The sequence below is a fragment of the Dunckerocampus dactyliophorus genome, chromosome 16 (genome assembly GCF_027744805.1).
Source record: "Dunckerocampus dactyliophorus isolate RoL2022-P2 chromosome 16, RoL_Ddac_1.1, whole genome shotgun sequence".
NCBI lineage: Eukaryota > Metazoa > Chordata > Actinopteri > Syngnathiformes > Syngnathidae > Dunckerocampus > Dunckerocampus dactyliophorus.
The window spans coordinates 17,475,250-17,502,390 of NC_072834.1; the positions used below are offsets into that span (position 1 = coordinate 17,475,250).

A 27,141-nucleotide genomic window follows, 5' to 3' on the forward strand; every position below is an offset into this window, starting at 1 on the left:
TTACTGCTATAATACTTTTATTTTGACCTTGCAAAATAATGTAAATACAACTTTCAAAGACTAATCTCTAATTTCTACGAACAAGCAAAACCCTTCTTGCACCAAACATTGGTGGTGGATTATATTCGTTTGCACGCCAGATTAATTGAAACTTTAATTGGAGTTGTGAAGTGGAATGTATGTTTTCATTGGTCCAATCACAGGGTGCACAGGGTGTTGCTTGTTCCTTCAACTTCAACTAGAACAGACGTCAGCCACCTCATTAGTTTACAACACTGTCTTCAGTATTGCTGATTTTGTATCATACAAAAATATTCTCAACGGTGTTTTTTTTTAATGACACCGTACATGATTTTATCACATCAGAAAAATCCAAATCACAAAAATACAAAAGGTATGAATGAAATACATACAGTATATTTTTTAGAATGCATGAATTGGAGATACTTCTCATTGTTGTTTTGGTTAATATTGCAAACTGCGATGTTCCAGTGCATGTTAAAGGAAATTATTATATGCAAAAAGACATTTTAGATCACCTCAGATTTTTTTGTTCTACTTTACAGAAGACATACTGTGGGATGTTTGAATTGTTGGGAAAATATGCATCCATTGGTAATAACAAAACTATTTGATTAAAAGCTTATACATTAAAAACTAAAAGCCTAACACTAAACTCAGAGCTTCAAACATAGTGTGATGTTCAAAACTAAGTTAAATTGTTTTCCAATTAACACCACAAATAAACTAAAAATGTTGTTGGGTTGGCACAAGTTTGCTCTTTCCCCTATTTGAAAGAAGAACCATTGTCCTCAACGTTGTTCTGCTGATGTAGCAAAAAAAATAATTTGTCATGGGATCATAAATATAATCAGAAAAATGCAGATTGTATGTGTACAGCAGAAACATCTATCTAACAGGCACAGCGTTAAGACTGGCCTTCAGGTCTTTTATTTTGAAGGGACAATACAAGGAAGTGCCAGAAATCTAAGCTGAAAATGACAAAATTTGACTTTCAGGAAATGTGATCCACCACTGATAACCTACAAAAGTGTTATAAAATACCGTATGTCCCTTATTCACCAGTGACTTGCCTAAATTCAGAGTTAGAAAGAATAGCAAATAGAATTTTCCATATTTGTACATTGTGCTGTTTGGAAGCTGATTTCTTGGGAGGAGACAAAGAGCTTAGAGCTTAACTGACGCACAACTTGCAATCCAGTTGACTGCCGCATCACATGCACTCAAACTCATCAATGCGCTGCTTGGTGTTCCCTGACCGGATCTGTCTGAGGGTCTTGTACTTGTCTCGTCCCGCTCGCATGTTCTCCGCATGGATGATGTCGTTCACCGTCTTCTTGGTCTCGTCTCGAGCGTTGGCCAGTTCTGAGCTTAAAGCCTGGAATGACAATTGTTAATACAGTAAGTCCTCGTTTATCGCAGTTAATTAGTTCCAGACCCAACCGTGATAAGTGAATTTCCGCGAAGTAGGATTCCTTATTAATAAATACAATATTTTCGTGGTTAGAGCATAGAAAATTGGTTTACGACCTAAATATGATTTTTAACATTGTAAGAGCCCTCTACACATTGAAATAGCAAGTTGATATTGGTGTCAGTTGATATCTGTATCGATAAAAAGCCAATATTGAGCATCTCTACTACTTGCTGTTTCATTGCATCAAAATGACTTGTGAAAAGGGTCATTACAGCAATATACAATATAATATAATATAAAACATTTGCACAGTAGTGCAAACATTCAAACAACAAACTTACTTTGTTCCATATATTTTCTCTCTTCTGTCAGAGAAAATAAGATTCCCCATTGTTGCTGCGTAGCATATCAAAACTACAAATGGCACACACAATGCTGCACTGACTCCAGCAGACTCTAAACAGCATTGTTATTTGATGCCATCTTGTGGCCGTGTAGTAGAGTGCCATTCTATTTTGTCCTGTGTGTTGTCCAGCTTGCCTCAATGATTCCAGTGAATTCTTTATCAAAAGTTAACATTCTAATCCATGAGAGTTCTACTACAACACAAGACAGACTCACGAGTAGATGTTTCTGCAAACGTTCATTCTTCTCCGCTTCGGTCATGCGCTCCTCCTCACTGCGATCCTTGTACGTGGCAGCAGACGTAAACTCGGCGCTGGCCTCTGCGCTGCTTTCGTCGTTCTCATCGTGCTCGTTCTCGGTGTTGAGGGGCTCCTGAACGTGAGCCACCATCACTTTGTTTTTGAGCTCTTCTTTGGTCTTTTCCAAGTCTTGCTGCACCACGGTGGCCTGAGGGAAGGAAGCAGAGTTATAAATGATCATTTATGTTCTTGGCGATATATTACACACTTCAAAAAGATCAACTTTGTTACATACATACATACATACATATATATAGTCAAACTTGTCTATAGCGGCCACTAGAGGGAGACTGCAAAAGTGGCCACTATAGAAAGGTGGCCTCTATAGACAGGTTGCCGTCCAGTTTGAATGTTGACCAGTAGAGAAAAAAAAGAAAAAAAGGGGAAAAAAAATAAATCATAATAATGTTGACCAGTAGAGGGCACTGTGGGACTGCGGATAAAAGTTGTACAGCACTACTAGGCTTGTTATTATCCACGACCCACAGAACAAAGCTGTGCTTATGCTTGTTTTTAATATTTTACTTTTTATACGTGTCATTTTATAGTGTCATTACATCTTTAGTTCATCAGGAAGTGACGGGAAGTGAGGTGGGCGTCCCGAGCAGGAGAGCTAGGCTCAGTGCTAGCTGTGAGTTTGGAGAGAGTTGGGAAGTGTGTTTATGTTGGTGTGGAAGTCCTGCAGTGTTCTCCGCTGTTAAAGCGATTAAAGTGCATCGGCGACGTGAGTCTCTCCTTCCCCACAACAAGCGGCATTACAGTATTGACCAGTGCACACTGTCTCACACCAGGAAATAAACGGTGTCACTTGTTACAAGCATTGCCTGTCCTGTCCAGTCATTAGGGCAGAATCTAAATGCCCTCACGTGCTCAACAGATTTACTCTGCCAGGGAAAAGTGTGAGATACACTTCCCCTGTTATACAGAATTTATTTGACTTTGATGTTTTGTTATTATGCAAATTTGAAGCGACCGGACCGAAGAAGGAGGAGACATAGAAGAAGAGAAAAGAAAACGGGGGGGGTGCGGGGATAAGAGGGGGACAAAAAAAGACAGAGACAAGGACAACAGCAGCAGCAAGAATTGTGACAACAATAACAGAAGAACAGAAACAAACAGGACTACATCGGCAAATATCTGTGATGACTACAAAGACCCTGATGGAAAGGACAAAATGATATCAACAACCACAATGACAATACTGCATTGAAACAGTCACACATAATAGCAGTCATGAAATGATGAACTATGATAGTGATCACAATGACAATAACTATAATGCACATCATTGTAAAAACTATAATCATATTGCTGACATCACCGTCGCTGTAATAAAACCAACAACATAATAACACCCTGGTTAACTCAGTGAGTAATGTGGGGAAGTACGTACGTATTGTGAGTGTGCATATGTACGTGTGTACAGGTATCTCTGTATGTGTGCAAGTCCTCATACCTGTATATATATATAAAGGTGCGCGAGTGGGTGAGCGTGTAATTGTCACTGAGAATGCATGAAAGGAGAGGGGCCCCCTCCACCACCCAGCAAGCCCCGCCCCAAATAGCCAGGCCAAGCCCCCACCGCCAGAAAGCCATCCCCCATCCAAACGGCAGGACGCTGCCAGCAAGGCAGACAGAGGAGCAGGCAAGGAGGAAAGCCAGCAAATGAGCAAGCGGGTGGGCAAACGGGCAAGCAGCCGGGCGAACCACCACACAGCGCCAACCGACACCCGCGGGGCAGCAAATCCCCAGTGAGGGAGTGGGAGTGCTGTACCCCTAAGCCGCAGGGAGGCATGAGATAATGTCCAAATAGCTCTGTTTTACTGGAATTTAAATCTCCACTCTGGTGGGAGTTTTGTATCATTGCCAGTCATGAAAAACTCCACAGATAGATTGCAGTCCTGTGTGAAACACTATAAGCTATCTGAACAAAACAACATATTAAACCTAAATTTCCACTTGCTCACACTTGGTCCCCGCAGTAGTACGCAATTTTGCATGGGAATGGCGTGTCAATGAGTAAATTGGTCGTAAACAGGTGTGAAGTATGCTAAACTGTGCGGGGCTCCCTGCCAGTGTGCAAAGATAATTTTGAAATGTTCAAAATTTGTGGCACGCATAATTTCCGTGAACTAGTTATGAATGCAACGTGAACACACCGCAACCAAACAATGTGCAAACAATGTGGGCGGTGCGTATCCAACCATGCCTCTGCGTGTCTCCTTCACATGAATGGGTGAACTTTTCCACCACCTCTTGGAGCAAGTCAGGGGGGAATTCTCAAGTAATTTATGTAGCCTCTTTGATCTTCCTTTGATTTTCTGTTAATAAGTGATTATAATGTCCAAAGCGATGTCTTCTAGTCAGCAATTCCCTCTCCCACACTGTCAGCACCTCTTTTTTTCTAGTTTATCGCCTCCTCCCTCTCTTTGCACATTCTCTATCTGCAGCTGTGAGAAAATATAAACTTACCTTTCTGTTTTGCAGAAGCTCCTTCTCTGGAGTTCAATATCTTGTAGGTGCCTTGCAAATTAATGAAGCTAGGGGTGATGCCCACTGTTGTGTGGCATGACTCGGGACGTAGCGAGACCAAATAATGCCACGACTGCTTCACGGATGCGGGAACAATGTGCGTTGCACGTAGTATTGTCGTGATGTAAACAGTACTTGACATGGTGTAAATAAGTTTTGCATTAGCATGGTCATTTAATGCCAATGCACACTGTTTTTGGTCATGACTTGCATGCCAAGTGCATAATTTTTACATAACAAAACACAAATAGTGCGCAAACTAGTCTGCACGCTTTTTAGGCATGCCCTAAACAAATAAATAATTGTCACGCATTGCCACCACAAATTGCGTGAGATCTGTCATTGACCTCAATGTAAACAGAAGGTAAGAGAAGAAGAAGCAGACCTTATGTTGCCACAGCACTGCCTCCTCTTCCTTCTTCTTCTTCGAATCCTCCAGGAGGGAAATCTTTGACGTCAGCTCCGCTAACTCGGTGGCCTAAAAACATAATACTTGTTTTAGTTTCTTCATATTTAAAGCAGTAAACCAATGTACAAAATGTAATTATATCTGTATTACTTCTGAAAAACCTATAGTCGTTTATAGCAGTTAATTGGTTCCAGACCCAACCACGATAAATGAATATCCGCGATATAGGAGTCAATCTTAATAAATTCAATATTTTCCTAGTTGAAGCACAGAAAACCTGTTTGATTTTCTAAATACGGTTTTTAACACCCGTATAGTCACCTTTACACTCTTGTTATTCATTGTTTACAACACATTCTGCAACTCGGAACTTGAAACTTAAGAAGCCAAAAACTGACCACTTCCACATGGAATGGGAGGAGAATTTCTTGGGAGGAGACATGCCATGGCTGACTTCATAACTTTATTCAGTGTAAAGGTAATATAATCACTGGAACGCTCCAATCAATCGGCCACCAATCAATATCGGTCGATTTCTGTAAAAAACACGTGATCGGCGTTTGACAATAAACGCGTTTCAAAGCCGATCACAATAAGCCGATTGGCGTGCGGCGGCAAATCCTACATGTCTGCTGTGTCATGTAGGGTTGCAACAAAATGACGCGTCTCGTATTGAGCTTGACACAGACTATGCCAAATTCTTGCATCTTTGTTTACACGCTTTTCCTGTCTGTCGCTGATGGTTATCCGCCTAGTTTCTGGTCTGGTTTCGGACTCCAAATGTGACTTTTTACCACAGTGACTTTTTTTTTTTTTTTTTTTTTTAAACAAATGAGGTTAGTTCGGAGCTGGTTTTTGTCCCACGGGGAAGCCACAAATGGATATCACATTCATGGGATATGTATGAACTTTTTCCAAGTGTCACTGAACAACTTTACTCTCTTGTTGTCATTATACTAATTATGTCTTGTCCTCAAAACACTATTTGTGTGTGGTTGTTTAATGAACATAAACACATAGTGTGCCCAGCCTCGTGATGGTGACACGAGCACAGGGGTCTCCTAGCTCGCCAGCTGATTATGAGTAGCTCAACAAAGGGTTGCTTCAACTCTAAGTCATTTGTTATTATAACTGTTGAATTCAAATTTTATGCCTTCAGATAATAACAAATGACCATAAAAGCGTAAAGACGATGGCCACACTGTTTGAGTACAGACGTGCGTGTTAAATAAAGTAGTGTACAAGTTCAATGTTGCCAGTCGTAAATAAAACACAAATAGTTGACAGCTCTAATAGTGATGGAAGTTGCATATCCCTGCAACCTAGACACTGAATTTATTCTGTTTTAAGTTGATCAGGACAGATTTCTATTTAATAAAGATATTTATTTGTATTATTTTATTCTGTTAATTTTGTAATCTTGAGCTAAAATCAAATTATTAAACAGTTTATTTCCCATGTATTCGTACTACTCCAAAACATGCATTAAATTAAATTTAGGTTTGTGTCAAATAGTACAAAAATCGTTTCACACAAATAAAGGCAAAAAAAGACAAACGTTTATTTTTTAAAAAACTACCTATTTACCAGGGGCCCTTGGAATTGTCTGACGGTGCCTCTGGCCAATGGCATTCATTATAAATAGATTGAAAAATCTATACTTAATCCATGTGATCGATATCGGAATAAGCAGCTTTAAAACCCTGATCAGAGCATCCCTAGTAATGTCTCAATGTTTTGTGTCATTACTGCCGCCTAGTGGCCAGAATGTCACTTGTATTTCAATGTTTTAACTAATAGTACTGCGATTGGCTGGCGACCAGTCCAGGGTGTACCCCGCCTGTCGCCATATAGACCATATTCTACCACGAAACAACAATCATTTATTAAATAATTAATTTCTGAAAAAACGTGATATAGCGAGGGAGCAATAATCAAACCGCGATATTGCGAGAAACGATTGTATGTATTACAGAAGTACATCCTGTAAATTCTGACCAGGTGCTCTTGGTTCTTCAGCTGGTTCTCTGACTGCTGCAAGAGAGCCATCTTGGCTTCCTCTGCGCCTTTAAGATCCGCCTCCAAGCGCTCAGCCTCCTCCTGAGCTCGCTTCCTCTCCTGCTCCAAGTCCAGAGCCCTCAGTGTTTGCTCCTCCAGCTCTTGTTGGGCCTTTTTGGTCTGTTCCTCAATCTGCCTTAAGCGTTCCATTAATTCCTCTTTTTCTTTTTCAATCTTCTCTTTTTCCTTTTCCGCAGCTTCCCTTTTCCTCTTTTCATTGTCCAGTAGAGCCCTAAAGTAATGAGATAAGATTTTAAGCCACTCTGTCTTTATGTGATGACAACAAGTCCGCATAGCAGAACAATGTCGGACCATTTCTCACATGTGACATTCTGTGACTACACAAACATTATTTGATATACAGTCATGTTGATAAATTGTGGCTCATCCCAGCTAAAATAAGGACTGCCTGCATATCATACCTTAATGATATGGGTGTCACAAGATCTCCCAAGATTAAAATGCGACAAGATTTCTCCTTCAGAAAAAAAATGTCTCGTGGGCACTAGGCTTGAGACAATAATAAATTAATTAATAATCGCATAATAAATGAAAATTAAGTATAATTTTGTCGGCCTCAATACATTGCCATGTGCATGCGTGTCTGTTTTCCTCGTCTCTTGCCTCCAAACAGGCAGCAAGAGATTTCACTCTGTGCATTAAGCCCTTTTGTCAGTCGTACAGTCTCATTGTGGGTGGAGGCGGGCCCGTAGGATACACACAGAGTGCAAAAGAGTGCAATTAACAATTAGTAGATTGCAATATATTGTCAGATATGTTTATATATTTTTTCAATGTACTTTTCTTAAAAGTAATGTTAAAATCTTGTCTCCTCTCATAGACCCAAGGTCATGTATCGTCTTGAGTGTCTGGTGACAACCCCACTTAATGATGTAAGGTTTTGAGTCAAATGTCTTTTCTGATTACCGTTCCATCTTCTTGAGATTCTTCTCCTCCCGAGCTTGAGCCTTCATCTGCTGTACTTCAATGGTGTCGGGTTTGCGGCGGCGCATGTACAGCTCGTGATTTCCCATGCAGAGAGACAGGATGCGCTTGTTGATGCGCAGCCTCGGAGCGTAAAATACAAAGTCCTGTGAACACATTTTAAGATTTGTAACTGTTGTCATGCAATAAGCCTTTCATTTAAAAAGTCAACATACTGGTGCTTTTTTGTCAATTGGTTTGATGACAAACTTCTTGTCATTGAAGGAAATATTCCTGATTTCGCTCCAAGGGAATCCAATTTTTGGTGTCATTCTGTGAAATACACACATGTACTTAAGTATTGGTGACAGATAGCAAAGCTACATAGCATGTGTATCTTTGCTTACTTATCATTCTGTTCGTAAATGTTGAGTCCCAGTGCATCCACTCCCAGCCACAGCTCTGTTCCTTTCTTATTTTTGATGTTGAAGTAGTTGACTCCATACATCTCCAGGTCTTGGGCAATCTTCAGGTACTCCATCATGGATTCCTCTCTGTAGACACAAAATATGTCTTAATACCAACACCGTCATTCTATTCATCCAAATGCTGCAGCACTCAAAGTACAGTAATCCCTTATAGTGGTTAATTGGTTTCTATTCTGATAAGTGAGTTTCCGCAAAGTAGGAGTCCTTATTTATACATTTTCGTAGTTAAGAGCATAGAAAATCTGTTTACAACCTTCCAAATACTTTTTTTAAACATTAGCGCTCCAGACGTGAAACAACACCCATATAGTCACTGTTATATTTGTATCACCCAATATACAGTCAAAGCTGTCTTAGCGGCCACCTGTATAGAACAGCCACCTGCCTATAGCGGCCACACACCAAAAAAATCCCCCGCAGAAAATTTACGTGTTATAGACCGTAAATATAGCGGTCACCTGTCTAACGTCCTTGGTCAATATCTGACCGCATATAGCAGCCAAAATGCCGACTCAAGCAGAAGCTTCATGCACGAAAAAGTTTTGTTTTTTAAGCAATGAAGCCGTCATGTGTAGACTTTAATTACTGAGTCCTAGCTCAGTCACAATCATTCACAAGATCCACACAAACTGTCGGTTGTTCCACATAAAAAAAGCCGTCTTCTTTGGAGCTTGTTGCAGACAGTGACACCGTTTATTTCCTGGTGTGAGACAATGTGCACGAGTCAATACTGTAATGCCGCTTGTTGTGGGGAAGGAGAGACTCACGTTGCCGATGCACTTTAATCGCTTTATTAACAGCAGTTTATTAACCTAGTAGTTCTTTACAACTTTTATCCGCAGTCCCACAGTGCCCTCTACTGGTCAACATGTAACAGTATAATTATATGTATCTGCAAACACAACAAGCTTCTAATCACAGACATGTGATTAGAAGCTTGTGTGCGCACAAATTCAAAATGGCCACCAACCTGTCTATAACGGCCACCTGCCTATAGCGGCCACTTTGGCCATTTCTCTTTAGTGGCCGCTATAGACAGGTTTGACTATAGTAATAAACACAGAAAATACACAATTTAAGACATAAATAAAACGTGTGCATGTGTGTGTCACAGTAAATGTGTTTCAGTGCTAGTAGGGGACCAAAATGAGTGCGGGACAGGCAGTGACGTCTGGTGTTCAGAGTTAATTTTTAACTTGTTGTGGGTTATGGCCGCAACAATAGCCTGTTAATCTAAAATCATAATTATTATGGTATATGGTATATATACATTATACATTATTACTATGTTATTATTATTTTTGTGAGATCATTTAAAGCAGCAAGTCTGGCTCTTGTCTCACTGAACAATTACTAACACCTAGTGACCAATGTAGAATACTATATTTAAATTTAAATGCATGTTCTGAATGTCTTATATTTGTATTTTAGATAATTTTGCCGTTCTTATGCTTAAAAAGCTTAATTTAGGCAAAAAATACATATACTTTGCTTAACGTTTTCAAAACCTGAACGCTCTATCCCAACAACGTATTTATACATCTTTTACATTTTTTTTGGGCGAGAGGCAAAAATAGGTGATGATAGGCAACTCTCCAGTAACGCATGTGGCTGTAGAGTAGTTTTAAGCCAAAAAAACGGCCACAAGGTGGCAGAAGTGCCTTTGATAAGGCCTGGGGAGGGATCATGTGAATGGAAGAATCATACATGCAGGAAGGAGGAAGTGAGAGAGTGTGGAGAAGTGTAGCATGCAGAAGGTTACACATTGTAGGGAAATTTTAAGGCATGCACACACAGAGTTCAGTTCCAAATGTAAAAATTGTAAATAGTTCATAGGGTTATATTTGTAAATAAATTGTTTATATTGGTATACTTGTTTAGATATTTGGTTTGGTTTGGTTTTATTTGAACATGCATGAAGGATACAGTGGAATACATCTCATGAGTCATCATTTCACAGTTCCACATGTCCAAAAGGAGTAGGAAGAAGCAAAGCTTATTTAATCCTACCCCCCATCCACTGCACATATTGTATAGTACATATTATTCACTTCCTTTCCATGTCATATTTTTGATATAATAATCAGTGTAATAATAAATAAATAATAAAAAAACAAGCATGACAAAACGATCAGTATAATGATCAAGACTTTTCTGCCTTGTATTTACCAAACATCGACTGCTTGTATTGTTTTTTTAATTTGCTCATCTCGGTACATTGTTTGGGTTCCTTACTCAATCCATTCCATAATTTAATTCCACATACTGATATGATATGGGTTTTCAGCGTTGTTTTCGTGTTTTAAGTGTTTTAAGTTTAATTTTCCTCTAAGATCATATTTCTCCTCTTTTGGAGCAAAACACTGTTATTTTAGCTGTTTGAAAATGTACTACATCAGCAAATTTTGATATCTCAGATTTTTTTTTTCAGTATATTGAGTGAGTAAAGATTTCTTTTAGAATTATTGCCCCATATCTCCACACAATAAGTTAGATATGGTAATACCAAGGAACAGTAAAAAGCGTGGAGTGATATTTGATCAAGAACAAATTTTGCTTTATTCAATATTGAAGTATTCCTCGCCACCTTTTGTTTGATATGAGATTTCCAACTCGTTTTGAAATTTATTTTCTTTCACTCTTTGAATATCCACCCCGTTTATTTGTATTTGATCGTACGTATTCTTTCTGCTATTTCCAAATAGCATTATTTTAGTTTGACTTAAGTTCAAGGATAATCATGTGTCTGTCAAACCATGACTTTAATATGGCCATTTCATCCTTGACCTTTTTAATTAGTTCTTGTGTACTTTCCCCAGAACAAAAGGCAGTGGTATCATCCGCAAATAATACGAACTTTAAATCCTTTGTCACTTTACAAATGTCGTTGACATACAGATTGAACAGTTTTGGTCCCAATATTGACTCCTAATTAATAATTAATAATTTTTTCCATGACTTTTTTGTATTTTAGTTCATTTAGCCATTTTTATCTTTGAAAATACTTCATCCAGGCCACAAATTTTAAAAAACTGCTAAAATATGCATTTAAAAAAAAAAGGTTGTATTGAACCATGAAACAGCGATGATTTATTCATTAATATAATTTGAAAAAACGTGATAACGTGACAAAGTGCTGAGGAACAACTGTAGAGCAAAATCACTGCTGTCTGCTGTTACCCCCTCAACCCAGCACTGCCACAAATAGACACCCATCCTGTGGGAGGGTGTCAGAAAAAGAAAGAAACAAAGCAGCAGTCACATTGGCTGGTATATTCTGGTATATTTTGATAGGCAACAATTCTTGCCCAGGCCTGCATGTGTCAACTCTGATCGTATGGTGATCTGTCCAGGGTGTTCCCTGCCTTTATTGTGACTTTGACAATATCACTGATAGTGTGTGTGTGTGTCTCATGTGGGATAAAGTGTATTTGTATCCCACTGTGGGAAAAGGGGGGGATAACATTTATCTGGTTTTTGCCTGGTTTTCAGATTTTTTTTTAAACACCCTTGGACACAAAACCTTTAGAACCTCACCCTTTTTAATTGAAATATCAGCATATGTTGTAATTTCACATTGTTTCAGTCATTCAAAAGTCAGTAAAAGGAACTGTATGCGATGGGTTCCTCGGCTGCGAGCATTATATACTGCCCTCTTCCTGCTTTGAGTACGTAAAGTACGGCCCGCGTGATACATGCGCATTAGTTAAGTTAGTTGTAAGCTAATGATACCAATTTGTAAAAGTTTAGGTACTCGCACAGCCTATCATAACAACAACATGAATTGTCTGTCGCCTTCATTCATATTTGAAATGTCATTCCAGCCCATTGTAGGAGACATGAAAAGGAGACAATGCACAGGCAGAACTAGTTAGGTACATACAGTACAAAAGTACGTAGAGTTTGAGTTATCAGTATAATCCACTGGGAACTTCTTATCTTATCTTATGAGACAGAAGAAGGAGGAACCATGATTACCTCATCATTCCTTTGTGTTCTTCATGCCACACTTGAATCCTCTCCTCCCACTGGTCCTTGCTGAGTTTGTGCTGGTCCAGCACTCTGACAACACAGATGAATAAATATCCTGATACACACACAGGAGTTCTGTACATGTCTTGTATTCTGTGAATGTGTGTTACCTCTGCGGGAGCAGATGCTCATTAGAAAGATAACCCGCCGTGTGGACTTCCTTGTTGTAGTCCGCATATTTGGCTTGCACTGCATAGGAGGCCAGGAGGACCGCCGTCTCTGGTGGGCAGTAGATATCATCATTGAGGATTCCCTCCTTCACCTGCAGGAAGAACAGCCGCTGGGTGGCATCCTGGATTAACTCCTCGGACACATCCTCAGGAAAGAACTTGGCACGGAACTTAAACAGCAGAGGACTCTCCTTCCTCACATCTTGGGCTGTGACCTGAAATTAAAATTAAAGTATGGGTGAAATGTTCAACTAAATAGCAAGTCAATGAAGAAGTTACCTTCTTATTGAGCTTGAGCCATGTAGATAAACCCTTTGTATCCTGGTACTGGAGTCCAAAGTACCAAACTTCCCGCAGCCCGATGGTCTTCACCACCTGAAACCATTCAGAAAAATCAGTGCAGTTAAGCATTCCGTCACAGATCTTTAAAACAGTACATCACAAACAATTGGTAGTTTGGGGACAACTGAAAATGGTATTTAGTTCTCTTACTTGGTCAAACAGTTGTTTTCCTGTTGTAGTGGGCTGGATGGCAAACTCCAGTTCTGCATCCATCGTGGTGACTCGCACACTAATCTAAAGCAGACAGCGAATTAAATTAATAAAATGAACTCTCCACAATCATATGAACTAAAATGAGAACAGATCATTATCCTAGCATGATTGCTGCATCTGATGTCTCCCACAAGAAGATAGAAATTAGGACTGTCCCAATCCGTTATCGATATCGGCCCGATCAGCAAAAATCTGATTACATCAGCCTGCATCTAAAATGTCCCATATTGGCTCTCCGATACGAGTAGTCCATTCCAGACTCTGCACCAGCACTTCCATACAGAAGTGCCCGGATAGAGCCCACGTGATCACAGCAATGGCGTAAGCTAACATGTTTTGTAAGGAGTAGGAGTGATGTCAGCTGTCTGATAGTATTTTTTTTTTAAGTCAGATAAAGACGTTGCAGTGCAAAACTTGTCATGCACAAGTTTCCCATGGTGGCACCAGAGCCTGGGAAGTTTAATACGACCAACGTATTATGCATTACAGCAGCATCATAAAAGAACGGCGTAAAGATTTTTGCTAGACCATGACTCCCTCAGACCATTGCTGTGCGAAACATTTGCAATGAATGAGAAACTCCCACGGGACGGAAAAAAGTCACTGCCTGTACAGAAAAGGGCCAGCCCCTGTCGGTGGTGAGTAATGTCGGGTTTAAACGCTTCATTGAGCACCTCGAGCCTCACTATTTTATGTCAAGCAGCAGCCATATTGTCAATAAAACTATACCCCAGATGTTGGGGTTGGCGCTCTGTGAGCAAACCACAACTCTATTTGGCTTGATGGCTTCCTGTTGCGCGCAAGCAATGGTGGGAGATGGCGAGTGTTGAGCTGATCGATGTGCTACAACAGTCAGCCTTAACAATCCAGTGCTGGTGTGGCGTGCGCTAGCACCTCCAGGTTTCAGGGACAGGACTAGGACTGGGGCTGGTGAGGTGCGTGCCTACAGAGTGGTGAGCGGTAGGGTAGCGTTCAGGAGTAAAAATGTGAGCCTGTTGGCAGGTCTGTTGGTCACTATCCAGTAAGGCACTGATGTGATGAATTTATTTTTACTAATATTTTCAGGATCGACCAGCAAAGTCCCAAAGAACGACTATTCAATTGTGATTGACAGGTTGGCGACCCCAGATGTACAGCATACATGTAACACTATTAAAAAGACCACTATTTATATATGTTTATGCTTCACTGATAATGTTCTCTCGTCAAGCGTTGAGATTTTGCACATTGTTCGGCGGTTCTTGGATGAACCATGAGTTCTGTGAGACACAACAGTTTGTTTGGCTACGGAAGCACTAGTTTCGACCATTGCAGCGCGGTGAACACAAGACTATGTAAATAAACTGTATTATGGTAAGTGGTTACTGTAATGAAAAGAGGCAAGGTGTTGATTATGCAAAAACACCTTCTCTAGCCTGTTAGCCTCTAACTCTAGCCTGACGACCAGGTTAACGGCTACACCATGACACAGATTCGGTTCATCGATCATTCTACGTTATTGTTCATTAGTGGTGAGTAAATTTTATACTTTAAAGGTGTTTAATAAGTGTGTAAAGTATATTTAGGGATTACACTGGGATTGTGTCACAAGTGAACAATGACAATTAACTGATTTTTTTTTTTTTGCCATTCGTTGGTGGTCCCGGAAATAACCCTATTGAATGTACCTACTGTACTCAGGAAAATGTGGATCATTCAACTATGCACGTCTGTGTCTAAAAAACAATTTCCACACTGTGACTGACGTTGCGTTCAAATGAATAATTATATTTTTCCTCTAAGCAGATTCCATGAAAAGAGCATGTGTGTGAAACAATTAATGTGCCCGTCTGGCTCTGCCTCAGTATAGAACTTATCTACAGGAAGTAACCACATCCTCTGGTGGCGAGGCCTTGTGAGGCCTTTTTCTGCTTCACCCTCAGGAGAGTGGCCGACATCCTGTCATGTATCAAGCAGTCAACTCACTGCTATGCACTCTGCCAGGAACACACTAACACCTATTTGCAGCTAGTTTGTAACCACTGAGGAACGTCCTGCTCAAGTAAAGAATGCACTGAGCTCATATCATAACTTAACGCAGGAATTTTTCTTTCTTTCATGTTTTTGAAATGTAGGGAAAATGATCAAATAATGATCATAATTTGTTCCATCCATCCAACTATCTTCTATGTCGCTTATCCTCATCAGCGCCTCTCACCCGCTGATTTCGGGTGAGAGGCGGGGTACACCCTGGACTGCTTGCATAATTTGTACCGACTGCATTATTCAACCTGTCAACCCTGTCGCTGAGGTCATCCAAATATTTAAAAAAAAAACTAATTGTGTTTCAGATTCTCATTTCAAACTGTCCTCTCTTAGAGACGATGAAAACAGCAGCACACATGCCTATTGGGAAATAACTGTGCAGGCTGAGGCCCACGTCTGCCCTCAACAACAATGGTATGCATTATTTCCCAGTATTTGCAGGGGCTGACGAGAGTTGCGTTCTTTCCCATTCATGTCAGCAGAACCCCATTTACAGCTTAGGACACTTGCCCCTCTGTCACTTCCTGTCATCGCCAGCAGTTAGGTGGCAGGGCAATCTGGGTTGATACTGAGCAGCTACAGAATCGTCATGAGACTAATATGTCGACAATAAACAATTTAAAATTTAATTTCAGCTCACAATGACCCGGCTGGCCTTTCAGCCGCTTCGTTTCCTGTGCCTAAACAGCCAATGTTGCATGAAAAAGGAAGCGCTTGGCTACATTCTCTGGTTGTGTTAGGGTGTGTCGCCCACACTATTCTTAGCGCACACTCACCCGCGTCCTCTCAGCCCACGTGCCATGTTTCCATGCCTTCATCCTCATCATTTTCCCCACGTCAACTCTGCATTGTAAGCTGACTAAATTACTCACACTGGTACAGAAATCTATATTTTGTATGAAAGCTGTTTTTGACTTTGCTATACAGCAAAAATACTATTTTGCCAGCGATTCTATGCTCAGGATTTTAGTTTGAATTCAGAAAGTCTATTATTTATTTATGATTTTTTATGTTGGTTACTCAGAATATGATGAAGTTTGTTACTTTTATACATGCTGCTACTGGTGCACTTTACTTTTCCTGCTGGTTCTGTGCAATAGGACATATGTTGGTAGATGTAACCTAGCAATTATTAAAAGATAATGGAAGTAAATTAATCTGTTTCGTGTTTATTTTAATTGTGGATCATTACAAATATGCTTTGTTTTAGTAGTACACAGTGAGTAAAAAGAAATTAAATATAGAAAAAAATTATGTATGAAAAAATGTACAAACTATTGATCACAAAAAAAGATGCATCAAGATGCATCGATAATCATTTCGAATCGTGAAGTGGCCAGAGATTCCCACCCCTAATCTGAAATATTCCTAACTTCTTGTGAGTCGAATATATGAGACCAAACCAGTGGCTTACTTGACAAATATCTGTTTGAATGATTTGTGATGCTTTGAAATGTTTTTTTTATGGCTATGTTTGCTTTATTATTACTTTAACCATGACAACAACACACTGCCCAAAAATCACATGGTTCCCCTCTAATGCTTTTGATTTGTCAAACCAAATAATCACTAATAATCAATATCAAATTGCAAGTTTAAAAGTTGTATCAAGACACCCATGTTAGCAGACTAAAATCTGTTTCACAAATAATGATACTGGAATGCAACGTGAACATTTTTTATTCTTGGGCGAGGATACCAGGACGACTTAAACAAACAAAAAAAAGAATAGTAAATAGTACCTCCCACTTGCAATATGTAGTCCTTGTCAAATTTGCTGGTCGATAATTGTGTTACAAAAAAATCGACAATTTGCGATAATTTAGTCATATTTTTTGATGCCATTTTTCATAGATCATGAGGTGTAATTCACATTTGAACCACTAGATCAAACTCGTGCTACGGAGGGCCGAGACGCTGCAGGTTTTCTCTCCAACCAGTTTCTTCAGCAGGTGATTTAAGTGATGAGCTCCTTCCCTCAAACCGAAGGTGTTGATCATTAAAATCACCTGCTTTAGTGACCGGTTGGAAAGAAAACTTGCAGTGGCACGAGTTTGACACCCCTGCACTAGATGGTACTCAAGTATAGTGTACCTGTGTGAGCGTCAGTCAGTCACTTGCTTGACAGAAGTTCTGAGACCATGTTTTTTATGGCATCATGTGAGTACATCGTATCAAATGCAATAAACTTTAATTACTTCAAGAGCATTTAACATGATAATTGGAATGTCAATATGTTTTCAATACAAAACATTAAACAAACAAACATAAAATGACTAGTCTGTTCTCATCCAGTCCCCAGTCTTAAGCAGACTTAAGGTTTTCTCCCAGGGTGCCAGCAGTGTGGTTCTCTAAACACTTGGAGTGTAGTGTCCAGTCAGTAGTGACGTAGTGTATTGTTAATGTAGGGTGTCAGAGTTGGGCTGAACCACATCTGTAGTGGCAGCGTAAAATTTAATGTCTTTGATGTCCTTCAACACGTCTTCTTCCACTCGGTTATATAGTTCAGGAATTGCTGTTTGTGACATATAAAGTCAAACCTGTCTTAGCGGCCACCTTTATAGAACGGCCACCTGCCTATAGCGGCCACTGAAAAAATCCCCTGCAGCAAATTTACATGTTATAGACCCTGTGTATAGCAGTCACCTGTCTAACGCGGCCAGCGGCCACCCATTTTGTCTCCCTTGGTCAATATCTGACCGCATATAGCCAAATTACCGACTCAAGTAGGAGCTTCATGCACGAAAAAGTTTCGTTTTTCAATCAATGAAGCCGTCGTGTGTAGACTTTAATTACTGAGTCCTAGCTCAGTCACAATCATTCACAAGATCCACACAAACTGTCAGTTGTTCCACATAAAAAAGCCGTCTTCTTTTGAGCTTGCTATTTCCTGGTCAAACATGTAACTTTAAGAGCATTTGCACCAAAACATTACCGCAAAGTAGGCTGGGAACAGGACGTGCTCCCAGCGACGCTACAATACAATACAATACTGGATGCACGCTAAAACGCTTTTTAAAAAGGTAGCGGGAGCAAAACTGAGTTCGGTTGTACTTAAGAAGCATTTTAGAATGTACTCATGTTATTTTTGATCAATCCTCATCCACAAATCCATTAAAGTCCTCATCTTCTGTATTCGACACAAAAAAAAGCCGTCTTTGCCATTCGCTACTACAGTGGAATTTTCATCTCCGAACCTTAGTAAGAAGGAAAGCAAAGAAGGAAACTTCTCCTGTTGCTTCTGCCAACTTTATATATTGAACGCGGCCACCAGACAGTAGCTCAGAACACACACACACGTCTCGTCTCTCCTTCCTTAAACAAGCCCCACTACATAGCTGTCCAGGCAATGCCTGTAACAAGTGACACCGTTTATTTCCTGGTGTGCACTGGTCAACACTGTAATGCCGCTTGTTGTGGGGAAGGAGAGACTCACGTTGCCGATGCACTTTAATCGCTTTATTGACAGCGGAGAACACTGCAGGACTTTACATTCACGCCAACATAAACACACTTCCCAACTCTCACCACACTGACAGCGAGCACTGAGCCTAGCTCTCCTGCTCGGGACGCCCACCGTCACTTCCCGTCACTTCCTGATGAACTAAAGCTGTAATGACACTCTGCCGTATAAAAAGTAAAATATTAAAAACAAGCATAACAAAATACAATACTACCACAGCTTTGTTCTGTGGGTGGTGGAGATTAACAAGCCTAGTAGTGCTGTACAACTTTTATCCGCAGTCCCACAGTGCCTTCTACTGGTCAACATTCATTTTTATTTTTTCCCCCCCTTTTTTCTTTTTTTTTCCTCTACTGGTCAACATTCAAACTGGACGCCGACCTGTCTATAGAGGCCACCTGTCTATAGCGGCCACTTTTGCAGTCTCCCTCTAGTGGCCGCTATAGACAAGTTTGACTGTATGTTCTCCCAGGCAATTCTTACTATCTGTCAAACATTTCTAACATTTTCCGAAATGTTGGCTGTTCCACAGTATTGAATGGTTGCATTTCTTTTGCAATGTAGCGAGCCACACTGTCTGTGGGTGTGCACCATTTTGCGCTATTTTGCTTGTATTTACTTTGCCAACCAAACGCCTCAGCAATCTTTTCATGTCGGGAGTATTTTTTCTTCCTGAAAAACTGAAAAGGATGTTTCAGGTGAGCATACAAGTTGGTCATGTTGCCCTGCTCCCTTGTGACTCCTTTCGAACAAATGCGACATATCGGTTCATCTGTGTTTGTGCTCACCTTGTTCATTCTGTTTAAAATCGAAACATTCCCATACTGCTGATGTTACGTTCACCTTAGAAACAACCGCTTCTGTACATTGATTCATGTTAGCATATGCTGTCTCAAGGCTAATTTGGTCCTCCAGTGTTGCCGCCTGCATCGGCTCACTAGTAGCCCCGCCTCCACAAAGATGCTGAATGAGAGGACAGAGGGATCACTCTCAACATTCATTCCACGATAGAATCAATGCACACAGACAGATGCAGAGTGAACCCTCTTGTCATCCAGCTTTTGCAACACAGCATGACTAGCAGATGGAGCACACACACACATACACGTACATGTCAATTTATCAAGCGCTCATAATTATATATATTTTTTTGTGACAGGCCTAGCAATATGCAATAAGAAATTGCATATTAAATTGAAGTTTAAAAAATTAATGAGCAATCCAGTAATCAATTACTTTGTATTTTGAAAATATTATTTTAATGTAATGGGAATTATTTTAATGCTCCGAATGTTTTGAACTTCTGTTTCAATGACAGTGTTGTATTGAGCAGAATAATGCTTGCTGGAGGACTTGTGCCATAGCACTGATGTAGTTCTACTTCCAATAGCTGACATCATGTACTACAGTAGTAGCTGAGACTGAATCAACAGCGCCTCTGCTGGTTACAGCCCGAAGTGCACTCCATTTTGCCTGAAAAGACACGATTCCACACAATTGACATCATCAGAGCTGCAGCAATTAATCAACAACTATGTTGGCACTCGATAAATTGATTTAAATATGTAAATATCCTTTGATTTCAGCCTCTCAAATGTGAATCTTTTTTATTTCGTTGGTCGTCCATTAAAGCAGACCTATTATCTTTTTGTTTTAGCCAAAACAATATATTGACACATCAGTTTTGACTTTGGAAAACAGTGATGGGCATTTTTGCCTCTTTTCTGATATACCCAACCACTAACTGTTATGGATGTCCCGATCCACATTTTTTGGCTTCTGATCCAATCCGATTTTTTTATAGTCTTGCCGATCCGATCCGGTACCAGTCGTTCGTTTGTTTGTTTTTTCAATAATAATAATAATGAGCTTTTGTTACAAACATGATTTTGTGGAATTGAATATGGTTATGAAAATAGCTTTTCAAAGCATTAAAAATAATGCAACCAAAGTATTGCTGAATTTACTATTTTATTATACAGCATGACCAACAATATTGTTTGGCTTTTGTAACAAACCTCTGTGAATCAGGTCCCTAATCCAATAAAAGATAAAATTGGAAATAAATGGGCGTGCAAAATACTTGTAGGGTAGCACTAATCATTTGACATGGTTATAGACCAATTTGTGGTGTGATTTGGAATATACATTTTGTTTTTCCGTTGTGTTTTTTCCCAAATTCAGTTTTTTCCGTTTTAATTTTTTTAAATTCAGTTTTTTACATTTTCCACTTATTTTACCAGCACAGAGTGTTCATTTGGGTTAGTGAATAAAATGCAAAAATCCTTACATTTATTGATGCAATACATCATTGGCCCATTTTGTCCAGTAGTTGAGAAATGGATGTAGCGTAGCTAACTTTTCTAATAGGATGTCAGCCTCAGCACATATTGTCACAAAATCTTCAACAAACTGTAATGCCCGTACTTGTGATTAAGGAAGATGTAGTCACAGATGTCATTCCAATCGCTAATCGATATTTTAATCACACCCTTATTTTGTTTACACAATTAGACAAATGTGACAAAGAGCGCTCTGATTTTGAAGGCCGGAATGTGTTGTGTGTGTTGAGAATGGCAATTGACGGTTGATACACGCTGGTTGCAAGAATAAACGCGCTTCTCATCTTTTTTCACTCAGAACCTGCACGTCGTCAGTGGGAAATTTAAAATGGTCCTTACATTAAAGCAGTAAAACACAACACGGTGAAAATATACTCATCCAATATACTCATCCAGCCTGAGTCACGCACACACGCAGCTGCACTAGCTAAACTAAACAAACCCCACTAGCTTTCATTCACACTCCATAACAGAGGAGTTTCCAAGGTTTTTCGACATGTTTAGTAGTGTTTGTGCGGTCCCTATTGTAAGCAACCGGTGGTCAGAGCAGCACTTCCCGTGCGAGCTCCCTACACCATGAGTGTTGAACCAGAGTGTTGGCCGGGAGAAGCCGCCCGCCGCGGCCGGGCAAGGCGAGGGCTTTGCGTGCTGTCTGCCGGTTTGAAAATCCATGCGGGCAATGTGCGTGTCTCTTGCGATTTTCTCCATTTTAGCACATAGCCAGCATGTAGGAGCACGTACGTCGGGATGAAAGTCCCGCTTATTTTACATTCTGGGGCATGACTCAGAACAGACATAAGTGAATTGTTTAAACAACTTAATCTAGATCCTTAACTTATTCAATACCAAAGACGTAATTATACGTTTTTTATAGACTTGAACGCTTGATCCCAAAGGCGCAACTCCCCACTCATGCATGTGGCTGCAGAGTTTTAAGCCATAAAAACGGCCACTCGATGGCAGAAGTGCATTTGATAAGAGCTCGGCAGCGATCTTGTAAAAATAAAAATCACACATGACAAGGAGGAAGTGGAAGAGCATAGCGTGCAGAAGGTTACGCATTGTAGAGAAATTTTGTTAATGCATGCGCACGCGCGCACGCACACACACACATACATACTTCCGTTCCAAATGTGATAATTGTAAATGGGTCGTGGTGTTATATTTGGAAAAAAATTGCTAGTTTTGTTGTACAGAAAAAAGCCTGTTATGTGTTTTTTATGTTGTGGTTTAGTTGTTTAGATTTTTGAGCTGTCACAAAAGAAAAAAATATTTGTGTGAGTAAAAGTTATGCTTGAAATGTATCTTTTCACCAAAACCTGTTTTTCTACCTTTTCTTGTCGGGAACTGATATTTTCCTGAAACTCACTTACGTTCTACTGCTGATTACTAAAGAACAGAAAAAAAAAGAAACAAACTTTTGTTCTAATGAAAGATGGGAGTGTCTTTTGGTAGGATCCATGTTTATTTAGCCATTGAACACAAAATTCTGTGTGCCTTGACAGATCAGTCCAAATCATCTAAAATGGCCGGTACTGAACCCCTTCAGTACCGGCCATGTCTTTTGAAAAACGTCTGGGATTGAATGAGTTAACAAAATATAGCCAGTTCTGGTACATGTACTACCTCCTCTACAAAGTTTTTTTTTTTGGTAGTATTTCCAGAATCCTAAAACAAACAAACCAACAGCAAAACAATCAAAACAAACTTGTTCGTATGATTGAATAAGTCTGTGTTGGGCCTACATTTGGCATGTAAAAAAGTAAAAAGGTCCTGTGGCTATGTGTACTGTTGTGTGTCTGCCGCCCAGATGTGTTTACATCAGCGGGCTGGATACAGCCAAGCGTTACATTGAAAGAAACCCTCCAGTTGAAGAGTGCAAACTAGCAGACAGGAAGAGGTAGGGATGGAAGGAAGGATGAGCTTTCTTTACAAAGCGAGGAAGGGTCTTTCCCATGACCATTGTTCTTTAAATACACATACATGTGCGCATCCATCTGCTCAGACATATCGTGAAACGAGTCCCTTTTTGTTTGGGAGGTTGCTAACATTCGGAACTCCTCTACAGCCTACATCCAAGCTGGTGCTCCAACATGTCTGCAACCTACTTGGCTCAATCAACTCCCGCTATCATCTTTGATATCCTTGTGTGAGGAGAGTCAATAGATCAAGTGCAGAATTTACTGTACAAACATTTGGCAAAACCTCAAACTCGCCCTTATCTTCACACAGTTTGATTGTAGCTGGAAAGACAAGAATTGGATGCACCCAAATGTCACAAATGACCACAAAAGTACTTACTTTCCGAAGCTTAAACGTCTCGCTAAATCCAAAAAGAAGAAAAGACATAAATATCGGACTATGTTCGTAAAAAAAACATTCACTTTTTCCAGCACTTCTACCGCAACAAACTGCTAATCTGCTCTGCTATGTGCACTACAGCCTCCTTAAATCCCCTGCTAGCATACCTCCACGTCTTTCCATTGACCAAATCACCATAGCCACACTTGTTCAATGTTTGTCCTTCTAACAAGCAAACCACCAATGTCAAGTCTTGCAACTGCAATGGTAAGTTACGCTAAAAGAATGGATGTGATAGTGGATGTGTGAACTGCATGATCTTAGCAATAGTAACGCAGAATTGGTCAAATAGATCATCATTCTGGATTATGACCAGCGAAAGATTGTTGTTTGACATCCGATTTAGAAGGACCTTATTCTTACTAAAAGAGATATAGCAAAGGCAGTTTCAATATGAATATAGCCACACTGTGATAAAATGACACTTTAAAGGCTGATAAAAAGCGCAATCTTGAGTGGTGCATTGCATGTGAGGTGTAGGCTGGGGGAAGCAGGGAGGGGACCAGCTAGACCGTGATGTGAAAGTCCATATAAGGCTACGGGCGAGGAAATTACCAGAAAGGATCTGATGTAAGAGCAGAACCTTTGAGTCACACCATGGCTTCCTTGAGAAACTCATCCACTTGCCAGCAGAACGACAGCACAACGGTCACGACTTTTGAAATAACTTTTGTGAGATGTTGGGGTTGACGCAGTTGACTAAAACACCAAATAAATGAAAATAAGTAAATAAAGTTAAACTTAGTCCCTATCGGTGAGCTACCCCACTGTGGATGTGACAACTTTCACTGGGAAAAAAAGTGAACCTTGTTGCTGAATCAGTTTACCTCGCTTCCTTCTTTTATAAGATTTGCTTGCTCTGTTTTGCCGGAAGCTTATAAGCAATCTTTCAGAAGGACTAGTTCACATCCATCTCTGATACTGCAAACGAAAACATTTTAGCCCTAAAGTACTGTTCTTCAATTATTCCTGTCACTATGAATGCCTATGACGTTCCTCTTGACCACTTTCCTCTTTTCTAACTGTGAAGTAGCAACACATCCAAGCAATATAGCCACATAGCACTGTGTAGTTGCTGATTGCTTGTAAACGTATTGTAAAAGCTCCTTTTGAGCCTGTGAATACTTCTGCAAACAGCCGACCCGGCCCCTGTTGTGGAGGCTAATAGTACCCTAGCAGCACTGTGTAGACAGTTGGCACAAAGACAAGTCACCTTGTAACATATTTAGAAAAAAACACCCACACTGAAGATCCTTGCCATTGTTTTTGGCTTAACTGCAGCATATTAATGATACAAGTCCAACTTCACATCAACTTTGATGTTCATACCGATGAAAACTAATTGTTGATGATGTTAAAACTTATACCACTGGTCAGAAATTACAACTTTATTCTTGTAAATGTAAGACCTTTTTTAGCGTGTTATCAAGACTAAAGTTGTATAACTTCTTGAAAAACGTATGTTTTTCTTTTAATTTGACTTTATTCTCGTAACATCATCACCCCCGTGTGGCGAGCATCGCTGACCAGCACGAATTGTGGCAGCGTCTCGTCTCGTAGAAGGAGCAATCACATTAATTGATTGACATGGCTTTATTGCGTGCCTCTAGTTTTGACTTATTATTTGGAGTCTTTCCATTCATTTCTGTTAAGAAATGAACTGTCAACTGTCCTTCCTGGACCTCCCACAAAAAAGGGCAGACGTTTCTTAAACGCAGCACAAGGTCAGTACACCTTGTCAGTAGGGGTGTTACAAGATCTTGTGACATCGCAAGATTAAAACGTGACAAGAATTCTCGTTAGTGGGCACTAGACCTGGGACGATAATAAATTAAAGGGATAGTTTGGATTTTTTTACATGAAGTTGTATGACATCTGGACTATTTCAGTTACCCCCCCATTTGGTCCCGCGAGTCCAGTTCTGGTCGGTTTTCCGTGATGAGGAACGTAATTCGGCTTAGTTGCTGGGTCATTTAAGTAAAGAGCTTCTTTGCGTTCAAAAGACACATTTGCATCATACAAATGCCTCCTAAAAAAAAAATCAGACCTCACAAATGTAGGCACACCTACATGTGTGAACAGACACGCAGACGGAACCACATGACACGCCAAACCACAGAAAAAGAAAGAACGCATGTGCATAAGTGTTCACTTTCCAAGGCTCGTCTGAACTTACGACAAAGTGGAATTAAATATGCGCTATTTTGGAAGTATAAGACAAGAAAATACCAGGGGAATGTTGTATGCGGTGAGTCATGACACCCAAAATATTCAGATATTATGTTGGAGTTGTCAAAGCTCACTTCTGGTCACGTGACGGCGACATGGTGGCGGTGAGTCGGTGATGTCATCGATCACGTGTCATGTGTGACTGTGGGTCACATTCCTTTTATTGCCCCATTGTGTCAGTAAACATTGTAGTTCACAACTATGTGAGCTATGATGCACACTTGACCACATGCACATTTGACTGTATTGTGTCTGTGTTAAGCTGCAAAAGTTTATCTTATGTTCACCAAAGAGAAAAGCGGGCTTAGAAACATGATGCTATTTGAATTAAACAAAGAGTGTACGTGCGTGTGTGTGTGCGCGCGCGTGTGCACCTCAAACAATGAAGAGGAGGCCTGCTCGTCATTGTTCACATCTATGCCAGTTCAAGAGGTTGCTAAAGTTCATAGCAATCTAATATGAGAATGTTAGTGGCAGGTACACCTGAACCACACACAGATGACACCTCCAATCATGCCTTCTACCTTCTAGCTAAACGGGCAGGAGGGGAAGCTTCCGCAAGCACGAGCTCCGTGGCTACCGAGGGTGGTGGGGGGTTGCTGGAGGGCAGCCTCCCCAAACAAAGACCCTCTAAGACTGGAGACCCTGCCGTGTTCTTCGTGGGGAGACGTGTAAAGTAGGCTTGTGATACAAAGTAGCTCGGAGGCCTTCAATGAACGACGTGATTTTTAAGACACACTCGGGCGGGAGCGCGCACGCGCACTCACCTAACGGAAAGTCTTGCGTCGTCGCGTTTTAATTTGAGAAGATTTCCAATTTTCAGAACTTAATGAACGTCACAGTCACCAAAAGTAGCGTTATTTTATACCACGTTTGGAAACGAACAATATGGGGTTTGGGTAAAAAAAAATATATCACCAAAAAATACAGATTTACGTCAAAAGAATAAATAGCGTTTGAAACTTACCGTTTTGGGCATCTTCGCGTTCAATGGTCCACTTCAGGTTAAAAGAAGGAAAAAAGTACAGCAAAAAAACTAATCAAACAGACGAGCAGTAGGCGAAACCAGCAGAAAACTTTTTCCCATCAGAACAACGGCGCCAATCTAACGCCTTCCTGTCCAACACGACTGCAACCTTTTGCTTGCTAGTTGGAAGAAACAAGAAAAAACACTTTCGTAGAAAATATTTCTCTTTTGCGTCGCCTTCGAAGTGAAATGAGCTCGAAAGCTCGGTTTCCTGCTAACGGTACCCGGACTCGCAAACCACACCCAGGCCGATGACAGGACAGCAGCCAGACAGAAAGAAGCTTGCAGCCCGCAGACTCCGCCTGCTGCCTCCGCATCATCATGGCCGCACACAGCCTCCAGCCCCAAACTTCTACTCCATTCTAGAGCTCTCCGATCAATGAT

At 40.4% G+C, this 27,141-nt stretch overlaps 1 protein-coding gene across 2 annotated transcripts; it reads right to left on the minus strand.

The window, feature by feature from the left end:
* On the minus strand, positions 1–27,141 carry msna (moesin a). 2 transcript variants are annotated; one of them, XM_054755256.1, is made up of 12 exons: positions 26,698–27,141; positions 13,248–13,331; positions 13,035–13,130; positions 12,696–12,970; positions 12,532–12,615; positions 8,473–8,619; positions 8,302–8,398; positions 8,069–8,232; positions 7,082–7,373; positions 5,060–5,152; positions 2,060–2,290; positions 1–1,399 (listed from the first exon to the last, which is right to left on the minus strand). In XM_054755256.1, exons 1-12 carry the CDS (start codon positions 26,707–26,709, stop codon positions 1,235–1,237), a joined length of 1,740 nt encoding a protein of 579 aa, XP_054611231.1. In that variant the 5' UTR covers positions 26,710–27,141; the 3' UTR covers positions 1–1,234. The 2 variants fall into 2 exon arrangements, with proteins under 2 accessions (XP_054611231.1, XP_054611232.1); XM_054755257.1 differs by lacking the exons at positions 12,696–12,970; positions 13,035–13,130; positions 26,698–27,141 and having other exon boundaries at positions 13,248–13,306.